The 21,158-nt window shown below is 52.9% G+C and overlaps 6 protein-coding genes across 6 annotated transcripts; 4 read left to right on the top strand and 2 right to left on the bottom strand.

Annotated features, from left to right (window-relative positions):
• Positions 1-101: 101 nt before the first annotated feature.
• POSPLADRAFT_1058670 (hypothetical protein) lies at positions 102-1,005 on the top strand (the record flags this gene model as incomplete). Its single annotated transcript, XM_024481067.1, has 6 exons — positions 102-218; positions 281-339; positions 393-536; positions 595-640; positions 703-862; positions 932-1,005. 6 exons carry the CDS (start codon positions 102-104, stop codon positions 1,003-1,005), a joined length of 600 nt encoding a protein of 199 aa, XP_024337295.1.
• Positions 1,006-1,091: 86 nt separating this feature from the next.
• On the bottom strand, positions 1,092-6,388 carry POSPLADRAFT_1047931 (hypothetical protein; the record flags this gene model as incomplete). Its single annotated transcript, XM_024479388.1, has 13 exons — positions 1,092-1,203; positions 1,260-1,563; positions 1,643-1,665; positions 1,756-2,072; positions 2,134-2,174; positions 2,293-2,457; positions 2,486-2,724; positions 2,783-2,882; positions 4,008-4,151; positions 4,333-4,489; positions 5,453-5,863; positions 5,925-6,133; positions 6,241-6,388. 13 exons carry the CDS (start codon positions 6,386-6,388, stop codon positions 1,092-1,094), a joined length of 2,370 nt encoding a protein of 789 aa, XP_024337294.1.
• A 1,443-nt stretch (positions 6,389-7,831) lies between these two features.
• POSPLADRAFT_1075137 (hypothetical protein) lies at positions 7,832-10,166 on the top strand (the record flags this gene model as incomplete). The annotated part of the gene is made up of 2 exons (XM_024482782.1): positions 7,832-8,133; positions 8,193-10,166. 2 exons carry the CDS (start codon positions 7,832-7,834, stop codon positions 9,922-9,924), a joined length of 2,034 nt encoding a protein of 677 aa, XP_024337293.1. The 3' UTR covers positions 9,925-10,166.
• Positions 10,167-10,379: 213 nt separating this feature from the next.
• POSPLADRAFT_1183047 (hypothetical protein) lies at positions 10,380-15,694 on the top strand (the record flags this gene model as incomplete). The annotated part of the gene is made up of 6 exons (XM_024488971.1): positions 10,380-10,574; positions 10,622-10,811; positions 10,868-11,483; positions 11,535-13,789; positions 13,837-15,274; positions 15,331-15,694. 6 exons carry the CDS (start codon positions 10,380-10,382, stop codon positions 15,692-15,694), a joined length of 5,058 nt encoding a protein of 1,685 aa, XP_024337292.1.
• A 1,935-nt stretch (positions 15,695-17,629) lies between these two features.
• POSPLADRAFT_1147917 (hypothetical protein) lies at positions 17,630-19,799 on the top strand (the record flags this gene model as incomplete). The annotated part of the gene is made up of 9 exons (XM_024486113.1): positions 17,630-18,064; positions 18,119-18,480; positions 18,536-18,671; positions 18,726-18,770; positions 18,822-18,878; positions 18,934-19,018; positions 19,073-19,227; positions 19,281-19,598; positions 19,653-19,799. 9 exons carry the CDS (start codon positions 17,630-17,632, stop codon positions 19,797-19,799), a joined length of 1,740 nt encoding a protein of 579 aa, XP_024337291.1.
• A 275-nt stretch (positions 19,800-20,074) lies between these two features.
• Positions 20,075-21,061, bottom strand: POSPLADRAFT_1147586 (hypothetical protein; the record flags this gene model as incomplete). The annotated part of the gene is made up of 5 exons (XM_024486079.1): positions 20,075-20,116; positions 20,172-20,313; positions 20,364-20,786; positions 20,845-20,960; positions 21,020-21,061. The coding sequence occupies 5 exons, from the start codon at positions 21,059-21,061 to the stop codon at positions 20,075-20,077; spliced, it is 765 nt and encodes a 254-aa protein (XP_024337290.1).
• Between the last annotated feature and the right edge of the window lie 97 nt (positions 21,062-21,158).

Here is a 21,158-nt window from a genome sequence, read left to right as displayed (position 1 = left end):
GTAACGCGGCTCCGAGCGCTCGATCGCGTCTGAATCGCGACGCGTCTCGACGCGTTTGCTTGGCCACCACCCCTTGACTGTCTGTGAATCTGATATCCGCCATGGAAGACGATTACTTTTCTGTAGAGTCCATTCTTTCCGAGAACCAGAAGATCCAGTGTACCTTCAAAATCGACATTCCTGATATGGGTCACCTTGACGGAGGAAACGAGCGCGACGTGCGTCAGATCTTGAACACGTTAATGAACACACACACCGATTCGCATCATGCGTAACATAGATTAAGGCTCTCAGCAAGATTCAAGTTCCAATGTGGATAGCGTACATCCTCATTTATTCGTCAGTGCTCTGTCGTTATAAAGCCTCCCTCATCTGACGATAGCTCGAGGCAGTGACTATGCTGACTTTACAATTCCTCCGCCATTCGCTGCACGCGTACGTAATGCCCTCAACGCAGAAGCGCGTAGCGTGCGGTTGTCGAGCCTCGTCGGACAAGGCGGATTGTGGTACGGCTTCGGACGGATGATCATGCGACTGTGCGTACAGTTCCCCCTAATCCTCCAGACAATCTTTATTTCCACGCCGGTATCGTAGTTTGAACGACGCGCCTGCTCAGGAAATCTCAGATATCCTGGTAAAGGTCCGTATCCGCACCGCCTTGCTCGTGCATGCTCAACTTCCTACCTTCTTATATCTGCCCAGGCATTTCGTGCCCGCCTCCCAGAGATTATCGACCAGGCGCAGCACTTTGCCTCGGTTCACGCGGCCGCAGCGTCAGGCTCAGGCGGTGGGGGAAACGGCTTGGGGAGCGACGAAGCCACCATGGCCTTTCGCGAAGGGCTTGACGGAACTGAGCGCGAACGTATGTTTATCCTTGATCATTCTGCTCGTATCACTGACAAGCAGTTCTTGATCATGAATGCGTGGACAGTCTTCGTGTTGGCGCAGGAGAGCGCGCGAAGACAGAAGCGATGGTATGACTCGAGTGAACGAAGCCGACGCTAGCCGTGTGGGTGTTGGATAGGCATGGACTGTGGATTGTGTACGATAGCGGATGTAGGGGGATATACGGATGTCATCCACATAATTGGCTATTCATCCTTCGGTTTTGCTGGCCATTGACCGCCGGTTTGGCTCGCACCCGTCACTTCAGACCTGCCTCCCTGCTCCTCTGGCTGTACCTTCTGCAGCTCGTGTACGAACCTACCATCCACCAATATTTAGAGGCTGCCTTTCCTCACAAACTGGTGACGACTGACCATTTGACACTTGCCCAAAGCGCGACCTCAATTGCCATCAGTGCGAAGAAGTGTAGGTTACCGCGGGTCATAATTGCCAGGGAAAGAAGCACAAGTAACAGTGCTCCGAAGGCTCCATCAACCAGAAAAAGAAATGTTGGGTGCAGAGACGACCCTGGAGTCAGGATATTACTGAAGAAAGATGAAGACGCCAAAGCAGGGTCTGTCGTCGATGATGTTGCCATTGTCGTATTGCCGATGGTAGCTATCCCGAAGACGTACAAAATACTCGCAGAGATGAGTTGGCACCGGGAGAGCGAGAGTGCTATGGTCAAGGTCAAGCCAGAGATACTTCCTGATCGGGTCAGTCCGATCACTCCTCTTCAGTACTTCGTGCTGCTTACGGCGGCAGTTGTTGACTTTAGGACTGATACATTCATCACTGCAACTCAAGAATCAATACAACGTGATATTTGCAAGTGCTATCCTAGTGACCAATTGACCATACGAATCGTACTAATTATCGTGCATATAGGGCATAATGGCATCGTATTCATACAACTCGTAGTCCTCGAGAGATTCATCGATATTCTCTTCTCTGCTCCCCTCGACCTCCCTAGGAATGATACAATCTTCACGATTCCGAAGAAAAATTGGGTACGTATCCCTGACATTCATGCGGAAAAGCAGGAGGAAGACCAAGTACTCGGGCAACATGTGGAAGATGTAGAATGTCGCCTTTGAAGACACATCATTCAACGAGCCTGGTCGCATAGACTTCAGGGCGTCGGTTTGGAAACGCATCACGGCAAGGCGGTAGATGGCGATGGTAGACTGCGTGGTAAGTCAAGCATCAGTCCCGAACGAACCTGTGACCAATCGTGAACAGACACACCAGGAAGCATGTACAGGCAACCATGATGAATGCATTCAAACCTGGTATTCGTCGGTCTCGAAGTCGGTTATGATGCCGCAACATCATTGAGGTTGCCGCCGAAATCATGAGCAGGAAGACCAAGGCAGCACCCGTGGCTACATATCTGAAATTCCACACCCCGTATGAGTTCAGCTACGATGATCACATCTACGGCAGCTACGTGCCTCAACATCTTAACAAGATGCATCTTGTCAAGATCCGTGATCGTTTGCATGTACAAGGCACCAGAGGCTGCCCCTAGGCTGAGTACGCCAAGATGTTGTAATTGAACCATTGTGGTCGCTATCCACATCATCTGAGGCCTCCGAACTTGCGTCGTCTTCCAGCGTCTTCAGCGATTCTTCGTCAGTCGATTCGTACATGCTCCACCCATTTAATGTGTCGGAGTTGCCGGCGTTTGATAGCATGCAACCTAGGAGCCGAAGCAGCACATGGCTAAGGTAAATGAAGCCTACGGAATACGTTGTCTGGAGGTACGTGACAAGTGATTGATCGACGCGGTTGTTCTGATTATTTGCCGCTCTTGCTCGTAGCATGAAATCCCCTATTCTGTAATCAAGTCCTCAGCACGAGCAGCGAAACGCACGTATGTCTGGGGTCGACACACCGACTGAGCGCAAGTACACCACAGCTAAACAGAAGGATAGTGCGCGATTCCGGCTTCGCCAGACGACGGAAGATGAAAGGTGTCAGGCCAACATAAAGGACTGCGAATAAGACAGAAGGATAATAGTCGACCGGAAAGGGCGTGCCACCTACTGGCGACGGAAAGCAGTGGCTATGGGAGGTAGACATTAGGGCGGAAAATCGAATCAGGTCAAGCTCACCACGCAAGGGTTTATCAACCCGAGCGACGTGTTCGCGAGTGGTTCCCGCACCGCAGCACTGCTTGCTGCTTGATCTCGTACAGCGTGGCCGGAGTGATCTCGTCCCAGACCGACTAGACATCTCCGCCTCCGGTACGTGACAAAACCTGTTATCTCACAACTTCGCAGTTCTTACTGGTCATGCCATTTCTTAGTGGTATAGTTCACATGGAACAGACATCAGGATATGCCATGATATGTACAACGTATATGTACTAGGCTATTCGAGGTGAAGCGCGGCGGGCGCGCCAAAGCAACGGTTGAGCGCTTCTCCGAGCGCCGCCCCGGTCCTTTCCTGGACCCAAATGGGAGGCCATCGAAGAAGTAATGCCGCGCAGCCACACGCAAACACGTTGGCCGCCCCGGTGTTCAAGCTTCATCATCCGAAGGGGTCATTTGTATGATGTACTGTACATAAGGTCGTCACACATCACCTCCGTTTTGTCACTCTGCCGATCGCTAATTGCAACTTGTGATGTGAGTGCAAATTCTACGAACATGTGCCATCGTCTGTCAGCGTCGATGAAAGGTCTGGGTCGCAGACATGAGGCTACCGGGTGAGATGGACAACATGCTCGTGTACTATGTATGACCTCGTCCAATGGCATGACTTGAAGGGACTCAAGAATTCCTTGAGGACGGCGTTAGCGTGTGCATATGATGTGGCTGCCTCGAGCACGGCCGGTCTGCACTGCGGGGTGTCTCAGTAAACGGCGTGTGTATACCCCGCGCGGGGACGCTGACTGCGGCGCGTTGGACCCCAAGGGTGTCTTTCGGGGAGAACGTCATTTGGTAGCATATTACATGCCCTCTTCAATGTGTGTGGCAAACATGTCGCGAGCAAGCGTTATGGATAGTGGGGATGGCGTGCAGGTTGGGAAGTGTTGATGGCGGACTTGCACGCGTCGTTCTTCGTGGTGCTTTGCTATGACACTGGCAGGGCATGCAGCCTCGCATTCTCCTCACCATGCTCGGCTTCGTTCACCTGTCGCCGTCGGGCTGCTTCGTGTGCCGAGGGAGCTCGACTATAACATACCATTGGGCGCAGCGACTGCAAAAACTTGCAGAATGTTCGGGGGCTTATGATGCACTCGGGGACCCTATACAAGCCTGCCACACCACAAGTGTAATACACTACCAAGCACATAAGGATCTACAGGAGTAGTGGGGTGCCCCTCGAGGAAGCATCATCCAACGCGTTGTCATAAGAACCTACAGTGTTGACCACCAACAAGCAGAAAGAGGATGCACGCGGCGCGTTCGCGGGACTCGACATCAAGAGAGACTATACTAGGCGCGTGGCCGATGGACTCGTAAATCTTGTCGCAACGCTCATCGACGCCGCGCGCGTAGGCCAGGTGGTGGAGCGTGTGCGTTGTCGTCCAGTCGTTTCTCTCGTCAGTGTCGCCGTTGTACTCGTCTTCGTCGCTGCCATCGCGTTCGTCGGGCTCGCCGCGGTCGCAGTCGTCATGATTGTGTGTGATATATGATACAATATAGTGAAGGTGTGATCATTTGCTAGAAGCATGCACGGGCTGGAGAGTTCTGTGCGAGGCCGTGGCGGATGGCGCGGCTGTGGGCTACGTGAGTACACGTTTGAAGTGCTCGACGAGCTGGGCACTGTCGGCGAAGACCGTGTAGTCGTCAGAGGCCGGGAAGGTCATGGTGGACAGGGACAAGGAGCGTCGGCTTGTGGGGGCAGGGCGCGTCATAGTAGGCAGTCAAATGCACGTTATAGTATCAAAATGAAGCCTTATGGTAACGACGTTGCGAGAGGCCTAGACTGACGCATAGTCAGAAAGAGTGTACTTTCCGCGAATCCTCACATTGGCTTCCTTCGCTGGCTCGTTTCTATATTGACCACACAGGAATAGAACTTCGTCAATTTCTGTCGATTAAGTGCTTCACTACATCGCACGAGCTCTGCACAGTGTGTACAGGCTACTCTTATTGCAAATGACCTCGAAGAACCCGGGCCGAGCCAAATCCGTCACTATGCAGGAAGAGTGAAGTTAGAACCCACAGACGATACGTAGCATGACTGCGACGAGGGTAGCTGGGCGGAACGACGCATAAGGAGGCTGAACACTATGACGGAGGGTTGAGCCGAAACAACGCATGTGTTCCTGACATCCAGCGTCGAAGGTTCAAAGGTGCAAGGTGAATGGGCGGCGAGTCTGCCTGGTGGTTGATAGAAAGTCCATCGAGCGCATTTCACCGGCGAACGATTTACTCGTACTCGCAGCGAAAGATTAAGTGGGTGATAATGGCGGCAGTTCCGGGAAGCAATAATGCATGTGCACAGGCAGCACCTCTCTGATGGACGATAGTTCGTGCGTGTCAGGCTCTGTCGGAAACCTGAAAGGTCGGAGGTGAGGCGGGTGGGACATAGGGACCCTGTATGCGTCTACCGTGTAGTGACCAGCTACACAGGAGTAGGCACTAGGTGAAGGAGGCACTCCAGGTATGTCGAATCGCGCAGGGCGTAGAGTCGGTCGCGGTGAGTCCGGAGCATCGCCCAAGTCCAAGGCGTCATCGGAGTCCGAGACATCAGAGGAATCCAAGTCATCAGGGAGGTATGGGTTTCGTGCACGGCATGATATATCCCAACGCGTATGCCGCCACCAGCCAGGAGGGTGCATACATCGGGATTTGATTTCGGGATAGAGCGCAAGCAGGTCTTCCTCTTGAGGCTTGAATTTGTGCGGGGTATGTAGCTTTTCCAGGAAATCTCGTTCGTTGGCTTTCATTTCCTGCAAGGTGAAGCATTTTGCGGAGCATCCAACCCAGTCAATAGTTTGGTAAGATTTCGGAGTGACGTCCTGATCCAACATTGTTGAGTTGTCTCTGTCGCAGAGAACTACACTACGGGATTGGGCGTACCTTGGTGGCCGCCATCAACGCACCAAGTAAGACCCTTTCGCAACTTCGTTTCGGGTCAAGTGTTTGTTCATAGCAGTATCGCCGAATGTAAACCAACGCCACCAATATTGCCGGCATGGACACGCCAGACTTTGTCACGACGGACTTGGTGAGTCTCACGAAATCGATCGTCTTGAGCAACTGCTCCGATATCGGAGACTTGTTGGAATCTATTGTGGCGTGAACATTGTCGATGACAAAGTCTATGAGAAACTCTGGAGAGAACAAGTTTGGTCGGAGTCCGCATGAGCTGAGAACCATACGGCACGTCACTCACCGATGAAAACCATGTTGTTCGGGATGGCAAGCATCTGCAACAGAGCAGGATTGGGCAACGAGCACTCTTCTTGGTTACTCGCACGAATGATGGAGGTAAGAGAGTTCATTGGAGAAGTCGGTATTGACAGAGGTCGAGGCTGGGACATTGATGTAGATATGGGGAACGCCACAGAGACAATCATGAACGTAATAAGAACAAGGTCTCCGGAACTCTTTATACCTTCGTAGCCACTGAGCGACCACCCGCCACTGCATGAGGAGAGGCGGGTACAATGGGCGGAACATGATTATCCGAAGTGGTAGACCTGCCTGAGCTGGGTCCGGCGCGATGTCTTGTGTACTGCCAGTTGTGCTAGGCTAACCTTCTTCATGGCTTTATTGCCGAACAGGGGGACAAAAGCGAGATGGCCCGTGAGTAAGGGGCGGGTCTGTTACATGCACGAGTTGACAAAGATCGCTATGGCGTGCGCTATGGCCGGTGGCAAACGCGCAGATAGAGACGATCCTAGGTAACGTCAGGTTGGTGGACATCACTTTCGACAACTGTGCGTCTACATTGAAAGGGATAGGGTGGACAAAGTAGATCCACCTCGCAGACGCGATAGTCAAGCTTCGGCTAACATTCATGAGGCCGCGTGCTGGAACGTACAAGCTGAAACCAGCGGACCGGAGTGGGTAACTCAGATCTATCGGGTTTTGAGACCCCCCCCCCGGTTCCGTTTCAAGTTGAGCCTGTTGAGGTGTGCACGGCCGCGTTTAGTCCAGTAAATCCTTCCACGACAATTGTTGCGCTGACCCATGATTGGCATCTGCTGGCTATCTTGTAGTTCGAGCAAGTCGAGGTCGATCTATATGTGTGAATTATATAGGCGAATTGGAAGTGATAGTGATAAGCACGGACATTTGGACAGCTCACGTGAAGAGGCGTTTGTACTTATGATCACTTTAGGCAAGCACTGTCTCTGAGATGTATTATAAGATATGCTAGAATACAGTAATTACTCCATATGAGAAAATCGGTATTGTAAATACCGTCGGAAATCACCGACAGTATACAGAGCAGTCGAGACCCAGGCTACTGGATAAATGGGCTGGATGTCGATATTTCCGATGTCCTGGCCTAGAGCACCTGCAGAGCGCATAGCTATGTGTAACGTTCACTACATGGAACATCAGTGTCTCGACGGGAGTAAGAGCATCTCAACACAGCAATCTCTGCCAAGTAGAAGACGCCAGAAATCTTTGAAACGCCATAACGAGGCATGCCGTTCTCTCACTACGTATTTATGTTTATGACGATGGCGAGGCTGTAAAAAACGCACACATGGACGAACAGACGGCGAGTCAGAAGAGGTCAGAAGAGCAAGAAGATCATGATAGTCGGGCGGGTTTATTGTTGCAGCATGTGGCAGGCGCCAGCCTAGCGCCCATATATCTTCCATATTTGGACATGGTTTTGGCTGCTAAACCGTGGGAGAACTCTGAACCAACACCTTATGTCGCACAGATAATACGCCCGGTTGCCGATTCTTCATCTCTCTCCGTTGCCCCTTTACGCCCGTCACGACGAGTTCTGGTCCATACTAATGATGAAAACACTGCGCAAGTCCTTGAACGGACACAAGGACAATTCACCCTCCATCACTACGCCCCTCCCGCGTCTCTCCAAACCCTCCGGTGCGGTTCTTCCCCCAAGCAAGGTCATCAAGGCGCTGCAAACCTACAAGGCGAATGCACCGCAAGAGCTATCTTTCGAGAAGGGAGACTTCTTCCATGTCCTCAACGACGTCAACAACGAGGGTGTCTGGTACGAAGCACATAACCCTGCGACCGGGGCGCGCGGTCTCGTACCGTGTCATATGTTCGAGGAATTCGGAAGAGGGCCGTCCAAGTGAGTCACCTTTGATCTCCTCTACGTCTCTTTGGCTGTCTGATACTGAGGCTTGCAAGACCTCGCGTCGCTGACGCCGGTGCAGCGGACAGACCCCTATCTACTGTTAAGCAGCAAGCATTCTACGCGATCGTCCTGCACGACTTCACAGCCGAGCGTGCGGATGAGCTGGACGCAAAGGCTGGAGATACGATCACTGTCGTCGCACAATCCAACAGGGAATGGTTTGTCGCGAAACCGATCGGACGACTGGGACGGCCAGGTCTGATCCCTGTATCGTTCGTGGAGGTGCGTGACCCTGCTACAGGGCTGGCGGTGCAAGACATCATGGCACTCATCGACGGCGGTGCGCTCCCGCGGGTCGAAGAGTGGAAACGTGCCATGTTGAATTACAAGGCGAACAGCATTAGCCTCGGCGTGCTAGAGGAGTCTGTGGCAGCCAACTTCGCCAAGGCGCAAGCAACGAAGCAGATGCCTCCTCTTCCGACCGCGACCCCGCCCCCTCCATCGCAGCCGCAGCCGGTCAAGCAGAAGCCCCCCTCTCCTATTTCGCGACCCATCTCCCCCAAGCTTCTTCCCGAAGGTATCCTACTTTCCGCCGACGTCAAGTCCTTCCATTTCGAGATGGAGGAGTACTGGTTCCGCATCCACGCCGTCTTCCAGCCTTATGACCCATCCGACTCACATTCACTGCCCCCTGCCAAGCAGCTCGTGCTTTTCCGATCATACAACGATTTCTACGATTTCCAGGTTGAAATTCTCAATGCGTTCCCGCACGAGGCCGGACGCCCTGACGTCAACACCAGAATCTTGCCCTACATGCCGGGACCTTCTGATCAAGTTGACAACGAGGTCACGGCAGCCCGGCGGATTGAGCTGGACGACTATTTGCACAAGCTATGCGAGCTGCAGCTTTATTCTAGGTACATCTTAGAAGACAAACTTATCCGCGAGTTCCTGGCTTTGAAGCCTGGTGACGCCGAGGTCGAGGTCGAGCCACGCATGAAGGAGATTGCGGCACTCGCGCGAGCGCCAGATGCCAATGGGCAGGCTCACGAGTCTGACAACGTGGACCCCGAGTATGGCGTAACCCAAATATCACAGCTGCGGATTTCCGGGGAAGCGAACGGCCAGGGTAGCGACGGTTCTGACTACGGCGACGGAGATGTCATGAACTCCCCATACGACCGGGACTCGTCCGCGTACGTGTATGGTGAGAGGGAGCCTTCCCGCATGTCCACAGAGCAAACGTACAACACCACGCAGCCATTGCGGCCTCGTTCCCGCACGAATGGCCACGAGAGGACCGAAAATGGAATATCCTTATACGGGCGATCGTCGCCTGGACCTGTCGCGGCTCTACGTTACGATTCATACCATGCCCACAGCCAGTCACGCTCGTCCGTTGCATCCTCCCAGGAGCCATCCCCGGTTTCGACGCGGGCGTCGCATGCGGGGTCTACTGCCACCTCACGTACCTCTGGCTCTGGACGCTCTCGTTCACAGTCCAACGCCACCTACAATCCCCCCATTTCTGCAAGTAACCCCCAGATTGCATTTATGAAGATTAAGATCTTCGATAAATCAGCGGAAGACATTGTCGCTGTTCGGGTGCACCCACGCGTCACTTACGCGCAGCTGCTGGAGAAGGCGAGCCAACGGCTGAACTGCCATGTAGAGCGACTGCGGTATCTTGACAGCGAAACGCGGCAGTTCATTGACCTGGAAACCGACGAGGACCTCAGATTCTGGTTAGACGACACAGAGAAGCATCTCCTGTACGCAGCGTAACTCCCTGCTCGATGCGGGTCTAGTATCTTTGACAATTTCACCCTATTTTATTATCTTCTGCTAGTTCCATCTGTAGTATGTTCAGTCGTATATGGAGACATTTTCACTGTGCATTCCCATATAAGATACATTGTTGTAGTTTCTCTGTTTTGTAGCATTCTGGATCTTTAGTTCAATCGAAAGTGTACATCTTCGACTTCGAATTTTATTTGTATTGGCTCGCACCCGAGCCGTCATAGTGATAGCGTGACTTGAGTCCCTGGCGCCTTTGTCCTGCTCCCTACACTACGCCTCGTTGTAAACACACCCATTTCTACCCACACTGCCAGGCGACATACTCGAATCTATGTCGAGGTGAACACCATTCATGAAGCAACAAGCGGCGCCCACTAACTCCTACTCGACCTCATCGCAAAATGACCGAGACAGACAACGCCTCCGCTGCGGTGGATGCTATGATCCGGGGCGCCCTTGACCTCGACGACCACGGGATCTCTGACGACTCAATCCAACTCAGCAATGATAGTTCTGCTTCCTTGTCCCAGGAGGACAACGATCTTCGCGACGACGACAAAGCGTTGGAATGGCACGAGGTCATTGAGCTGCAGGCCTTCAGCGAGAGAAAAGCATGGATTGAAGAAAAAACCACCGTGAGCCGTACACAAAGATGTTGAACCTCATGTTGACTCGGATCCAGTTCCTAGGGAAAATGCCTCCCATTGAGGTTTTTGCCGGTCTTGACGCGGTACGATCTTCCGCTGTGGAGGTACCTGGGCTACCGACGCGCGCAGAGCTAGAGGAATGGCTTGCTGAACACGACAGGATAGAAAAGGAGACTGAGATATTCGACTCTGGTGAGCTCAGAAAATTGAAGAAATTCACCAAAGGTGAGTTCGCGCCTTACCACCGTTCTAGCCCCATATGAAGTCGTGCTCTCGTGAAGCTGCTGCACAGCGCAACCTATCCCCGGAGGACACAGACTTGATTGAACTGACGCTGACGACTATCTATGAACTGGACAAACTCTTCCACTTGCTCCGGGACAGGTCTGATAATCTCGACCTCTTGGGTATCCGGCTAACTTGGGAGGAACGTCGGATGGCTGCCTGGTCTGAGCTCCGGAGCGTTCTTTCTGATATTCGAGAATTCTTGGCATCTCGTGCTCGATGGACGCCAAACGCCTACGACAGCGTCCCCGTAGAAGACGAACTGATGCCGCCTGAACCTGAGACAAAAAGAAGAAATTCCGTAGTTTCGATCAATTCCACGTTTTCGGAGTCGTCATCAAATCTCCCTCCCCTTGTACTGTCTCGCACATCTCGCTACAAACTCGCCGAGTCTCTTTCGCGTAATGCTGCACAATTTGCCAGCCGCGTATCCTCGCTAAGGCACTCCAAGATCGCGGGTGCTGGAAAGGCCCTCGACAAACTCATCGATCATAGCCGAAGGCCTGTGCCGGATGAGTTACTCGACGAGCAGGACAAATTGGAGGATCACGGTATTAACGAGATGGAGGACGTAGGCAAGTTCGTCATGACTGTAGTGATGCAATGGAAAAAGTGCATTCATTACCAATTAAGACATACACCAGTAAGCTAATGCCGTTGTAGGGCCGACGAGATCTACGTCGAGACCATGAAGGATAAGAGCGCTGCACAGACCCTCCTCGAAGAGATAGAGGTCGCCACCTCGAGTCATCCTACGTCTCGGCAAGACGTTGCGTTCCTCTCGCGTGCAACCGCCCTTGCCAAGCGGCTTGCTATGAGAGACAATCCAGCCTCGTCAGGGACCACGTTCCCTCTTCCTACTCATCTCCTCTTTCCGGATCAATCCGGGTCAAACGAGGAGGTGATTCGTATGCTCTCTTCTGAGTTAGCAGCAGCCGGGGAGCACGTCCGCAAGGCAGAGCAGTGCGCCAAGGAGTATCACACAAGTCTTGAAGCCGTGAAGCGGGTCGAGACAGCGTGCAAGGCTGCTTCTGACCTCTCTGTGCAGCTTGAATCGATCGTCCAACGACTCAAGGATGGGGTGCCATCCGATGCAGGCGATGGGACACCACCCGATCTATCCACGGAGGCATGCTTAGAAGGCAGTCGACATGCGTCATTCCTGACCGTCCTTCCGAGTATCCTGCAGGAATTGCAAGACGCTGACGCCAGCGTCGATGGCCTATTACCTGGAGCCCGGGTTGCTATGCTGCACCTGGATCGCCCTGGTGTCGATCCACAGTTCAAGCTGGAGGCCGGTAGCAATATCGACCGTTTGATTCAACTCCGTCGTGAGGCTGCGCAGACTCGCGACGAGGTGACGGCTCGTACATCGGCGCTCAATGATATCAAAAGGACTTGGACATCTATGGGCGGGCTGGCAAAGGACTTGACTAGCGTACAGGACGACATCGCCGCAGCCGCAGAAAGACAGATTTGGCACCAGCAAGTCCGACAGCATGACGCACCTCCTACTCCCGAGAGTCCAGTAACGCATCTCCCCACGCCGACTATATCCCCGGCTTCGGTCCTTGCGACGCTCGATGGATTAGCCACACGACTTGAGGAGAAGGTTTCAACACCACTTTCCGCGGTGGCACCTGCGATGGGAGAGTCTCTGAACAAGTATCTCACTGAATGCTCTACCGCTCTCTCATTGTTGCTCGACCACACTCGATATCTGACCACAACTTGGGTATCTATGCAAAATCAGGCGTCTACTATGGGAGCTGTGCGGGATGATTTCCACGGTCTGCAGGTCCAGACGGAGGAATTGAAACTTCGCTTCGATGACGCCATAGAGGGCGTTCTCTCCGGCACTCTGACGGGAGATGAACTGCTGTTGACCGAGGGTGGTCTGTCCAGTCAATTGAAGCACGCGGAGGAATCGGTACAGTCATTCATAGATGACCTACCGCGTCGTGTCACATTTGTGGCACCCGCACATTCCGAACCTCATAGTTCACCGTTTCCGAAAGGTCCGCGGCTCACAAGTGTCGAATTCAATCTCGCCATGGTACAGCACGCAGCCGCCGCCGAACTGCCAGTTGATCTCTCTCATCTCGATCAGACGGTTCGTTCCGACTCGAATGCATACAGCATGATGCTGTCTGGCGCCCTCAAGCTGTTGGAATATAAGGCCACTCATTTCCAGTCAGCGAAGGCGGCTAAGATCGTAGACGCTGCGTTAGCATCTGTAGTCAGCAAGGTTCGCCGCGTAGCCGATGTTGTGACATCTGTTCAGGACTCGATGGACCGTCCTGACGAACAGCAAAACTCGGAACGTTTAGGCAAGCTCTCAGCGATGGTCAACGAGGTGCTGCAAGTGGAGGTGCAGGAAATAGCACGATCCTTCTCTCCGGTCCGTGGTCTCATGCATCGTTTGAGGACATTACCTGGTGTCTCCGAGATCACTGCTGCAGATGGCATCGTTGCCTCGCGGCAGCGAGCACTGGAGGACGCAGAGGCGCAATTCGCTACTTGGAAGGAGAATGCAGCCACCCTTCATGAGCAGATCATTCTTGCATTGCAGGCTGAACGTGCCAGGCAGATTGAAAGACTTCGTTTGCAAGAAGAGAGAGAGCAGGCGGCGGCTGAGGAACGCGCCAGATTAGCTCGCGAGGAGGCAGAAACGCTTGCGAAGGCCGAGCTGGATCGAATAGATCAAGAACGCAGAGAGACAGAAGAGCGCGCCCGTCGGGAACAAGAAGAACTGGAGGAACGTGAACGTCTTGAAGCTGAAAATCGGGCAAAGGAGGAACGTAGTATCCCGCAGGGAATCGGTCTTATACTTGGAAGTTCCGAGCTTCTTGAACCTGTTCAAGAAACAGATGAACATTCCATGACAAGGGAGATTTATGGACCGGAGGCCAAGGATGGTATGTAATCCGATGCAGACATGTGTCTCGTTGCTAATTTTCTTCAGATTTATTTGGCTTGCAAGTATTGCCCGTCACCGCTGATCCGCTCTCGCAGCATACAAGCATCCTCCGACCACAGATACTAGCGTTACGGAAACGGCTCCGATCGCTGCATATCAACGACGTAGTGAGACCTAGCCAGAAGTCAGACTTGTCGCTCCCTGAAGATGAGTACCGCAAGAGAATGGACAAGGAACTCTTAGCCATCGTCTCCGGAGTGGACGTCTTGCCCCCTTCCATCATAGACGACCCCCTGACTAATGCGGAGCTTCACTCCTTACGCACTGAAGTGAAAGCCTCAGTTGACTTGATGCCCACAGTGCATAAATTGGCCGATCTGGCCATTGCGTTACGCAACTGCGACGACGCGTTGAGCGACTTGCTAGAACACATTGATAGCTATCCTTCGGCCCCGTTGGGAATGTTGTCCTCTTCGCACACGTCGGATCCTACACTACCTCCGGAATCGCAACTGTCAGCTCGCATTGCTTTCACGAAATCTCTAGTCGACACGATGACGACGCAATACTCTGCGGTCTCTGGCGATCCTCGGGCGGTTTCGGAACACGACCGCATTGTACAGACTTGGATGGAGCTGGAAGCCATGGCCTCTGATCGTGTCAATGGTACGAAATCTCGGCCAAACAGCGTGATGAGCTCAGGTCGGAGTAGCAGAGCATCTGCTGTCAGTACGGCCGCAAAAGCTGCGCCATCCAAGAAGGCTGCGGGCTATTCAAGACTGTCTGTGGGGGGTTCCGATGCTCGTTATCTCGCACCGCCTCCGCCCAATAGACGGACAACCTCGGGATCATCAACAGGAACACGACCTCGCTCTACTAGCAGAGTGTCTAGCATTTCCTCCAATCGTTCCGTATCCGGTCCCACGCCTAATGTGAGCTCTGCGACGCTCCATGGCTCTACGTTCGCCTCCCGCCAAAGGACAACCAGTGTAACGTCAGGAGCTCCCATGAAAACGCCATTGAAGCAGCCCCATCTAGCGTCTTCGAAAGCATCTTCCCGTCCGCGATCCAATACGAATACAACCCCTCGAACTGCTTCACCCGCATTCTCAGAGACGTCCTCTAGGTCGATATCTCGCTCGGGTCTCAACGCATCAGTCTCATCGGTAGCGCGTTCGTCATGGTCGCGTGCTCCCAGGCAATCATTCCCTGCGTTACTCCGGTCGCCTCCGAAGAACAAAGCGGTACCGACAGCCAAGAAGCCGTATATTGCCAATCCCAAGAACAAGCTCGACGTTGCTGTTGGTGATGTTATCAACAGTCTGCCGGTCAATATCAACGTGGAAGTGGTAGCCGACACCTGGAAAGATCAGAGCGGTAAATATTGGATAGGCGATCAAGACCCAAAGCTCTGTTTCTGCCGTATCTTGCGCTCACAAACAGTGATGGTGCGGGTCGGTGGCGGATGGTCAGAACTTTCCAGGTGCGTGCTTAGTCCCATATAACGTATTGAGTAGCTAACGAATGAACCCAATTCAGATTCATCAAGGATCATTTTGCTGACGCTTTTCGTATACTTCCAGAATCTCCGAGGCTTGGTTCTCGCGAGGAAAAATGGATCAGTTCTGCTACGCTATCGCAGGCCGCGGAGAGCATAGCGCTTTCAAACCCGAAGACACCAGAGGTTGCAAGCTCCCATTTACCTTCTTTCGCACTCTCGACTCCTAGCGGCACCAGTCCAAAGTCAATCAAGACCGTGTCGTCCCCGGGCTCGCCTTTGACACCTCTGCAGTTCCTTCGGCGAGCGGACCGAGAGTCGCCTGTGCCACGGGCAGAGACTCCCACAAGACCACCGAGGAATACGGCGGCTAAACCTGCGCGGCCGCCCGTATGGAGACCCTGAGATCTCATGCTTTCCTTTCTATTCATGCTACTCGATGCTCTCCGCTTTGCATATAGTTGTTGGTCTTATTTATGAGATAAGTGACACTTCTAGAGATCATCACTAATGTGTACTACGTACTTGACGCGCATTGCTACACTGACCGCGATGATACCCAAACATGTTGTTGTTCGAATTTGAGCCTATGTTAGTGGTCGACGATAACAATCATATGAAAGCGTGTGCTGCATCTATCCAATCTTATCACGTCTAGCCGAGCCACTTGTGCCTCTCATGCACCTCATTGATTTCGTAAATGCTTCTCATTTGGCTGACTTTCAATATCCTCCGTTCCGTTCTTGTGATCATCACCGAGCTGCGACGAACAGCATGACCGCGTCTGCCATTCATGAGTAGGCCGTCCCCCGGTGTGTTTACCCCGGGTCAATCAGTGCCTAGTGTGTGTGTCACATTTGCTGCTCGCCCAGCTCTACGCCACGTCTGACTGCCATACTAGGGAGGAGCGGCATTATGTTCTCGTGAAATGCAGCTTGTCGTGGGCGAATGAAGCATTTTCCCCGTCTATTGTTAGAGATGGCCTTCCTGCCGTGTGACATTTTTGTGGCTGCTGCTTTTGATACCAATGCAAGTGTAACAAGCGGTAGCCCCATATAAGAGGAGGGATGACCAGAGTAATAACAGTAACACTCACCGAGTGTTACTACTTTGACTAAAAGTTGGAGCAAAATAGTAACAGTCGGAAATGTTGGAGCAAATGAGTAACAGTCAGAGTTGTACTTGGCAGGGTGATATGTCATTGAGGCTGGCTACCGTAAATCGGTGATACATCTATTGACTGCAGCTACTGTTCCCAATCCGGACATGTCCCTTTTTGGCAGTTAGGTTCGGTTAAGTTAGATTAAGTTAAATTAGGTTCGGTTAAGTTAGGTTGAGTTAGGTTGAGTTAGGTTAGGTTCGGTTAGGTTAGGTTAGGTTTAGGTGGTATATCTTGAAAGAACTTTGTACTACTAGACATCGCAAATGACCCGGGACCTGTAGCAGAAATAAAGAAGAATCTTATTATGTCACAATGTTAGATGTATGGGCTACTATCGCTGTGCAAAGCACGTCAAAGCGCGCCAGTAGCGCACCATATTACTGCACGTGACCAATGACGATCGTTACTATTTACACTCGACGGAGTGTTACTATCACCCCCTCGAGTGTTACCGTTACTGCTTTAGTATATACTCATATAAGAGCTTACCTTGGAGTCTGAGAAACTGTGCATCTCGATCATCAGATGATATGATCGATCGCCGATCATGCCTTCCCCGCAATATCATGTACTTATGCTGATTGAAAATAAAAAATATCAACCTGGGCTGAGCTCAAGCTCAAGTAATCTGCGGTAATGGCTCAAGGCTGATCATGTACGGGGATCTGGCCCAAGAGGCATGACTACAACCTTAACTCGAACACGTCGAACGTCTAGACAATGTTTGGACGAGATTGGGTTCATTACTTCGGTACAACATACTTTAGCATGATAATACTAGTAGTAGTCCAATTGCTGCGGACCCGCTACCCACTCGAAAAGTGCAAGGATCGAGTCAGGAGACGCCCCCATTGTCTGAGAGTGTCCTCACCACGCAGACGAAAGTTAGCTGCTCATGATGCATCGCTCCAGAGCTTTCCTCGGAGACATGGTCCACCGTTTAGTTCAGGAAGGCTGGCTAGTTAGAAGGTTCATTATCCTCTGTCAAGCCTTGAGAAAATCGACTGAATATGGGAAATCCCGACGTTACTCTGGTATTGGGTTGGGGTTTGTGCGCATGACGTACGGGTGGCCGGGCCGCGGTACGCGATGGGCGGCCCAACCCCAGAGGCTACCCCTTGCCTCTCATCTACCCCTCTTCTCGCTGCCACATCATCTCGTATTCGTGTAGAATTGTCATGTCTTCCGAAAGCTACTATATCGGCGTCGATGTTGGGACAGGATCTGTTCGTGCGGGTCTTGTCAAGCAAGATGGCACGCTCGTCGCATCCTCCACTGAAGCCACTATAACATACCGCGATTCCAATGATCACCGTATCTTCGAGCAATCGACCAACAACATCTGGGAGGGCATGTGCAAGACCATCAAGGCCGTGCTTGCGGAGGCGAAGGTTGCACCATCGGCCGTAAAGGGAGTTGGCTTCGATGCGACATGCTCGCTCGCCGTAACCGACACGAACGGTGACCCAGTGGTCGTCACAAGAGGAGATCAGCTTGGGGAGATCGGCGACCGCAACATCATTCTCTGGGCAGACCACCGTGCAGAGAGGGAAGCCGAACTCATAAATAGCAGCGGATCAGTAGTGCTCGACTACGTCGGTGGTACCATGAGTGTGAGTACTAACGCGATCTGTTGCGAGCGCCCTCTGATTCGAGCAATCCATCAGTTGGAGATGGAGATCCCCAAGACGCTTTGGCTCAAAAAGCACATGGCTGCCGAGCGTTTCGCGCGCTGCCAGTTCTTCGATCTCCCCGACTTCTTGACTTACCGTGCAACCGGCGACAACACTCGCTCGTGCTGTTCGCTCACTTGTAAATGCTCTTTTGTGCCTACAAAGGCCGGGTGGCAGGCAGATTTCTTCAAGAAGATCGGCCTCGAGGAGTTTGCGCAGAACAACTACAAACAGTTGGGTGGCGCAGACAAAGTCCTCACCGCAGGCGTCCCAATAGGGAATGGCTTGTCGAAGAAGGCGGCTGCAGAACTAGGTCTACTAGAGGGAACACCCGTAGGAAGCGGTGTTATCGATGCGTGCGTATTCAACCTATCAGCGTGTGCACTACCACTAGTTGCTCACCTTCAGTAGTTACGCAGGCTGGCTGGGGACTGTCGCTGCACGTTACAAGGAGAATGGCAAGCTGGTTGAGAAGATACCATCGATTGACGAGTCGCGGCATCGTCTAGCGGCCTGCGCTGGTACCAGTACATGCCACATCGTTCAGGTATGCGCGACGAGGCAAAATTCCCTGTTCTCCAGATATTGACAGAGTCTGCAGAGCAAGGAGGGCATCTTCGTAAAAGGCGTATGGGGCCCATACAAAGTACGTACATAGCAGACTAACATCGAGCGACTACAACGTAGTAGCTTGCAGGATGCCGTCTTCCCGGGATGGTGGATGAATGAAGGTGGCCAGTCATCCACAGGGCAGGTGAATTATACTTCCTTTTTTTCACATATATAAGCTAATGACCCGTTACCCTAAGCTCATCGACTTCATGATCACGACACACCCCGCATACCCGAAGCTTAAGGAGCTCGCTGAACAGCGCAAGACCAATATCCACGAGGGTAGATCTTCCTGAGACAATACCACTTGAGCATCTATTGACATATTTGAGGTAGTCTTGCAGGACGAGCTCAACAAGCTCTGCAAAGAGAACAAGGCAGCGAACTGGACCGAGCTCACCAAAGATATGCACTTCTACCCCGACCTGCACGGGAATCGCTCTCCCATCGCTGATCCCATCATGCGCGGCATGCTCATGGGTCTTGCTCTCGTATGTATGCAATATAATGTCCCGGCTTGTTACTGACCTCCCCCGTATCTCAGGACGACGGCCTCAGCGACCTCGCCCGCAAGTTTAATCTCACGCTGGAGGCGATCGCGCTGCAAACACGGCACATTGTAGACTCGATGAACGCGGCAGGCCACGACATCACGGCAATCTATATGTCGGGCGGGCAGGCCAAGAACCTGATGCTGATGCAGCTCTTCGCCAACACGTGCAATATGCCTGTAGTTCTGCCCCAGAGCAGCGGCGCGGCTGTTGTGCTCGGTGCCGCCATGCTCGGCCGCTTCGCGGCAGATATCGGGCGCGAGGGGAAGCTGAACGAGGTGCAACAGGGAGAAGCGCTGTGGAAGATCATGGTGGGTTGCGGCGTACATACTTCATGCGCGAGAGTTTTGCTGAGCCAGGCACAGGTCGAGATGACACCACCAGGCACCTTAATTGCACCCTCTGCGAGCCCCAGCGAAAAGAAACTGCTTGAGGCGAAGTACAAGATCTTCCGCGAGTCCATCGACATCCAATACAGGTGGCGAAAGGAGATTGCCGAAGCGTCGCAATGAGATATGACGGCTGCAAAACGGATGTGAAATGAAGTGTACCATAACATGTAATAACCGCTCAAAGATAGATCATAGAGGCTCAGCATAGATCCTACCGTGGTCAAAACAAACTTATTCTCACAACGGTAAATACATCGCAGCGATAAATCATCGTGGGCAGGGCATAAGTCATGATGCATGTGCAAAACGCTGCATACAGGCTTTTGTGGCAGGTGCGAGTGCGAGGATGGGGAAGCATACAAAGAGCAATGCAGAGATAATCCGACAACCAGCCCTTATACCTCCTTGACCTTGACGGTACCGCGCAGCAGACCAGTCTGGAATCTTCGAGTGAGACGGCAGTACAAATGAGATGGAGATGATGTCACGTACCCGGCGAGCGGCAATGAGACCGACTTTCTGACCGGGGACGGCCGAGCGTGCAATCGTCGAGGCCTTACCAATGTGTTGGTGGTTACCACCACCGTGAGGATGGTCAACCGGGTTCATGGCAACACCACGAGTGCGGGGCCAGCTACAATGGATGTTAGGACGCATACAAGGAAATCGATCGCTAGAACGTACTTGTAACGCTTGGCCTTGTATTTGTGGAACGCACGGCCAGCCTTAAGCAGGGGCTTGTCGATACGTCCACCACCCGCAACGATACCGATCGTTGCTCTGCAGCTGCCGGATACGGTCTTCTTCGAGCCACTGGGCAGACGGATGCGGGTCTTGTTCTCATCGGGCGAGTGGCCAATGACAGTCGCGTAGTTGCCGGACGTCCGTGCAAGCGCACCGCGGTCGCCCGCCTTCTCCTCTACGTTGCTGACAATGGTACCCTCCGGGCATTGCGAAACAGGGAGGACGTTGCCGACAGCGAGCGTGGCCTTCTTGCCGCAGTAGACGAACGCGCCGGTGTGGAGGCCCTCCGTCGCGATGAAGGTCTCCTTGCGGAGCTTGTAGCGGTAAGGGTCGCGGAAGACGACACGAGCGAGAGGAGCACCACTGCATGTCGGGTGCGCCTTGAATATTCAGGCCCAAGATATTCGTGATCGGTACGTACCGGCCAGCGTCGTGGATGATCTCCTTCACGATACCCTTGACGTAGCCATTGCGCTCCGCGAAGTCGAGGGCACGGAATTGCGCAGGCGACTTGTTGTGGTGGGTGTGCGCCTTGAACTGTGGTGCAAAGCGACAGTTCGTCAGGAAGCCCGCATACCATGCATCTCCGGACGTACGATAGCGTGAGAGCGCCTCTGTGCCCGAATGACCCTACCCATTGTTTATCTGCAGCAGGAGGCGTAAGTAAGAGACCCGCGAACGGTTGCAGAAGAGTCGAAGCGGAAAGCGCATCCAGAGACATCCGACAGCATCCAG

This window comes from Postia placenta (assembly GCF_002117355.1).
Source record: "Postia placenta MAD-698-R-SB12 unplaced genomic scaffold POSPLAscaffold_10, whole genome shotgun sequence".
NCBI lineage: Eukaryota > Fungi > Basidiomycota > Agaricomycetes > Polyporales > Adustoporiaceae > Rhodonia > Rhodonia placenta.
The sequence above is the reverse complement of the archived record's forward strand: the minus strand, read 5'-3'. Positions and strand labels throughout refer to the sequence as shown.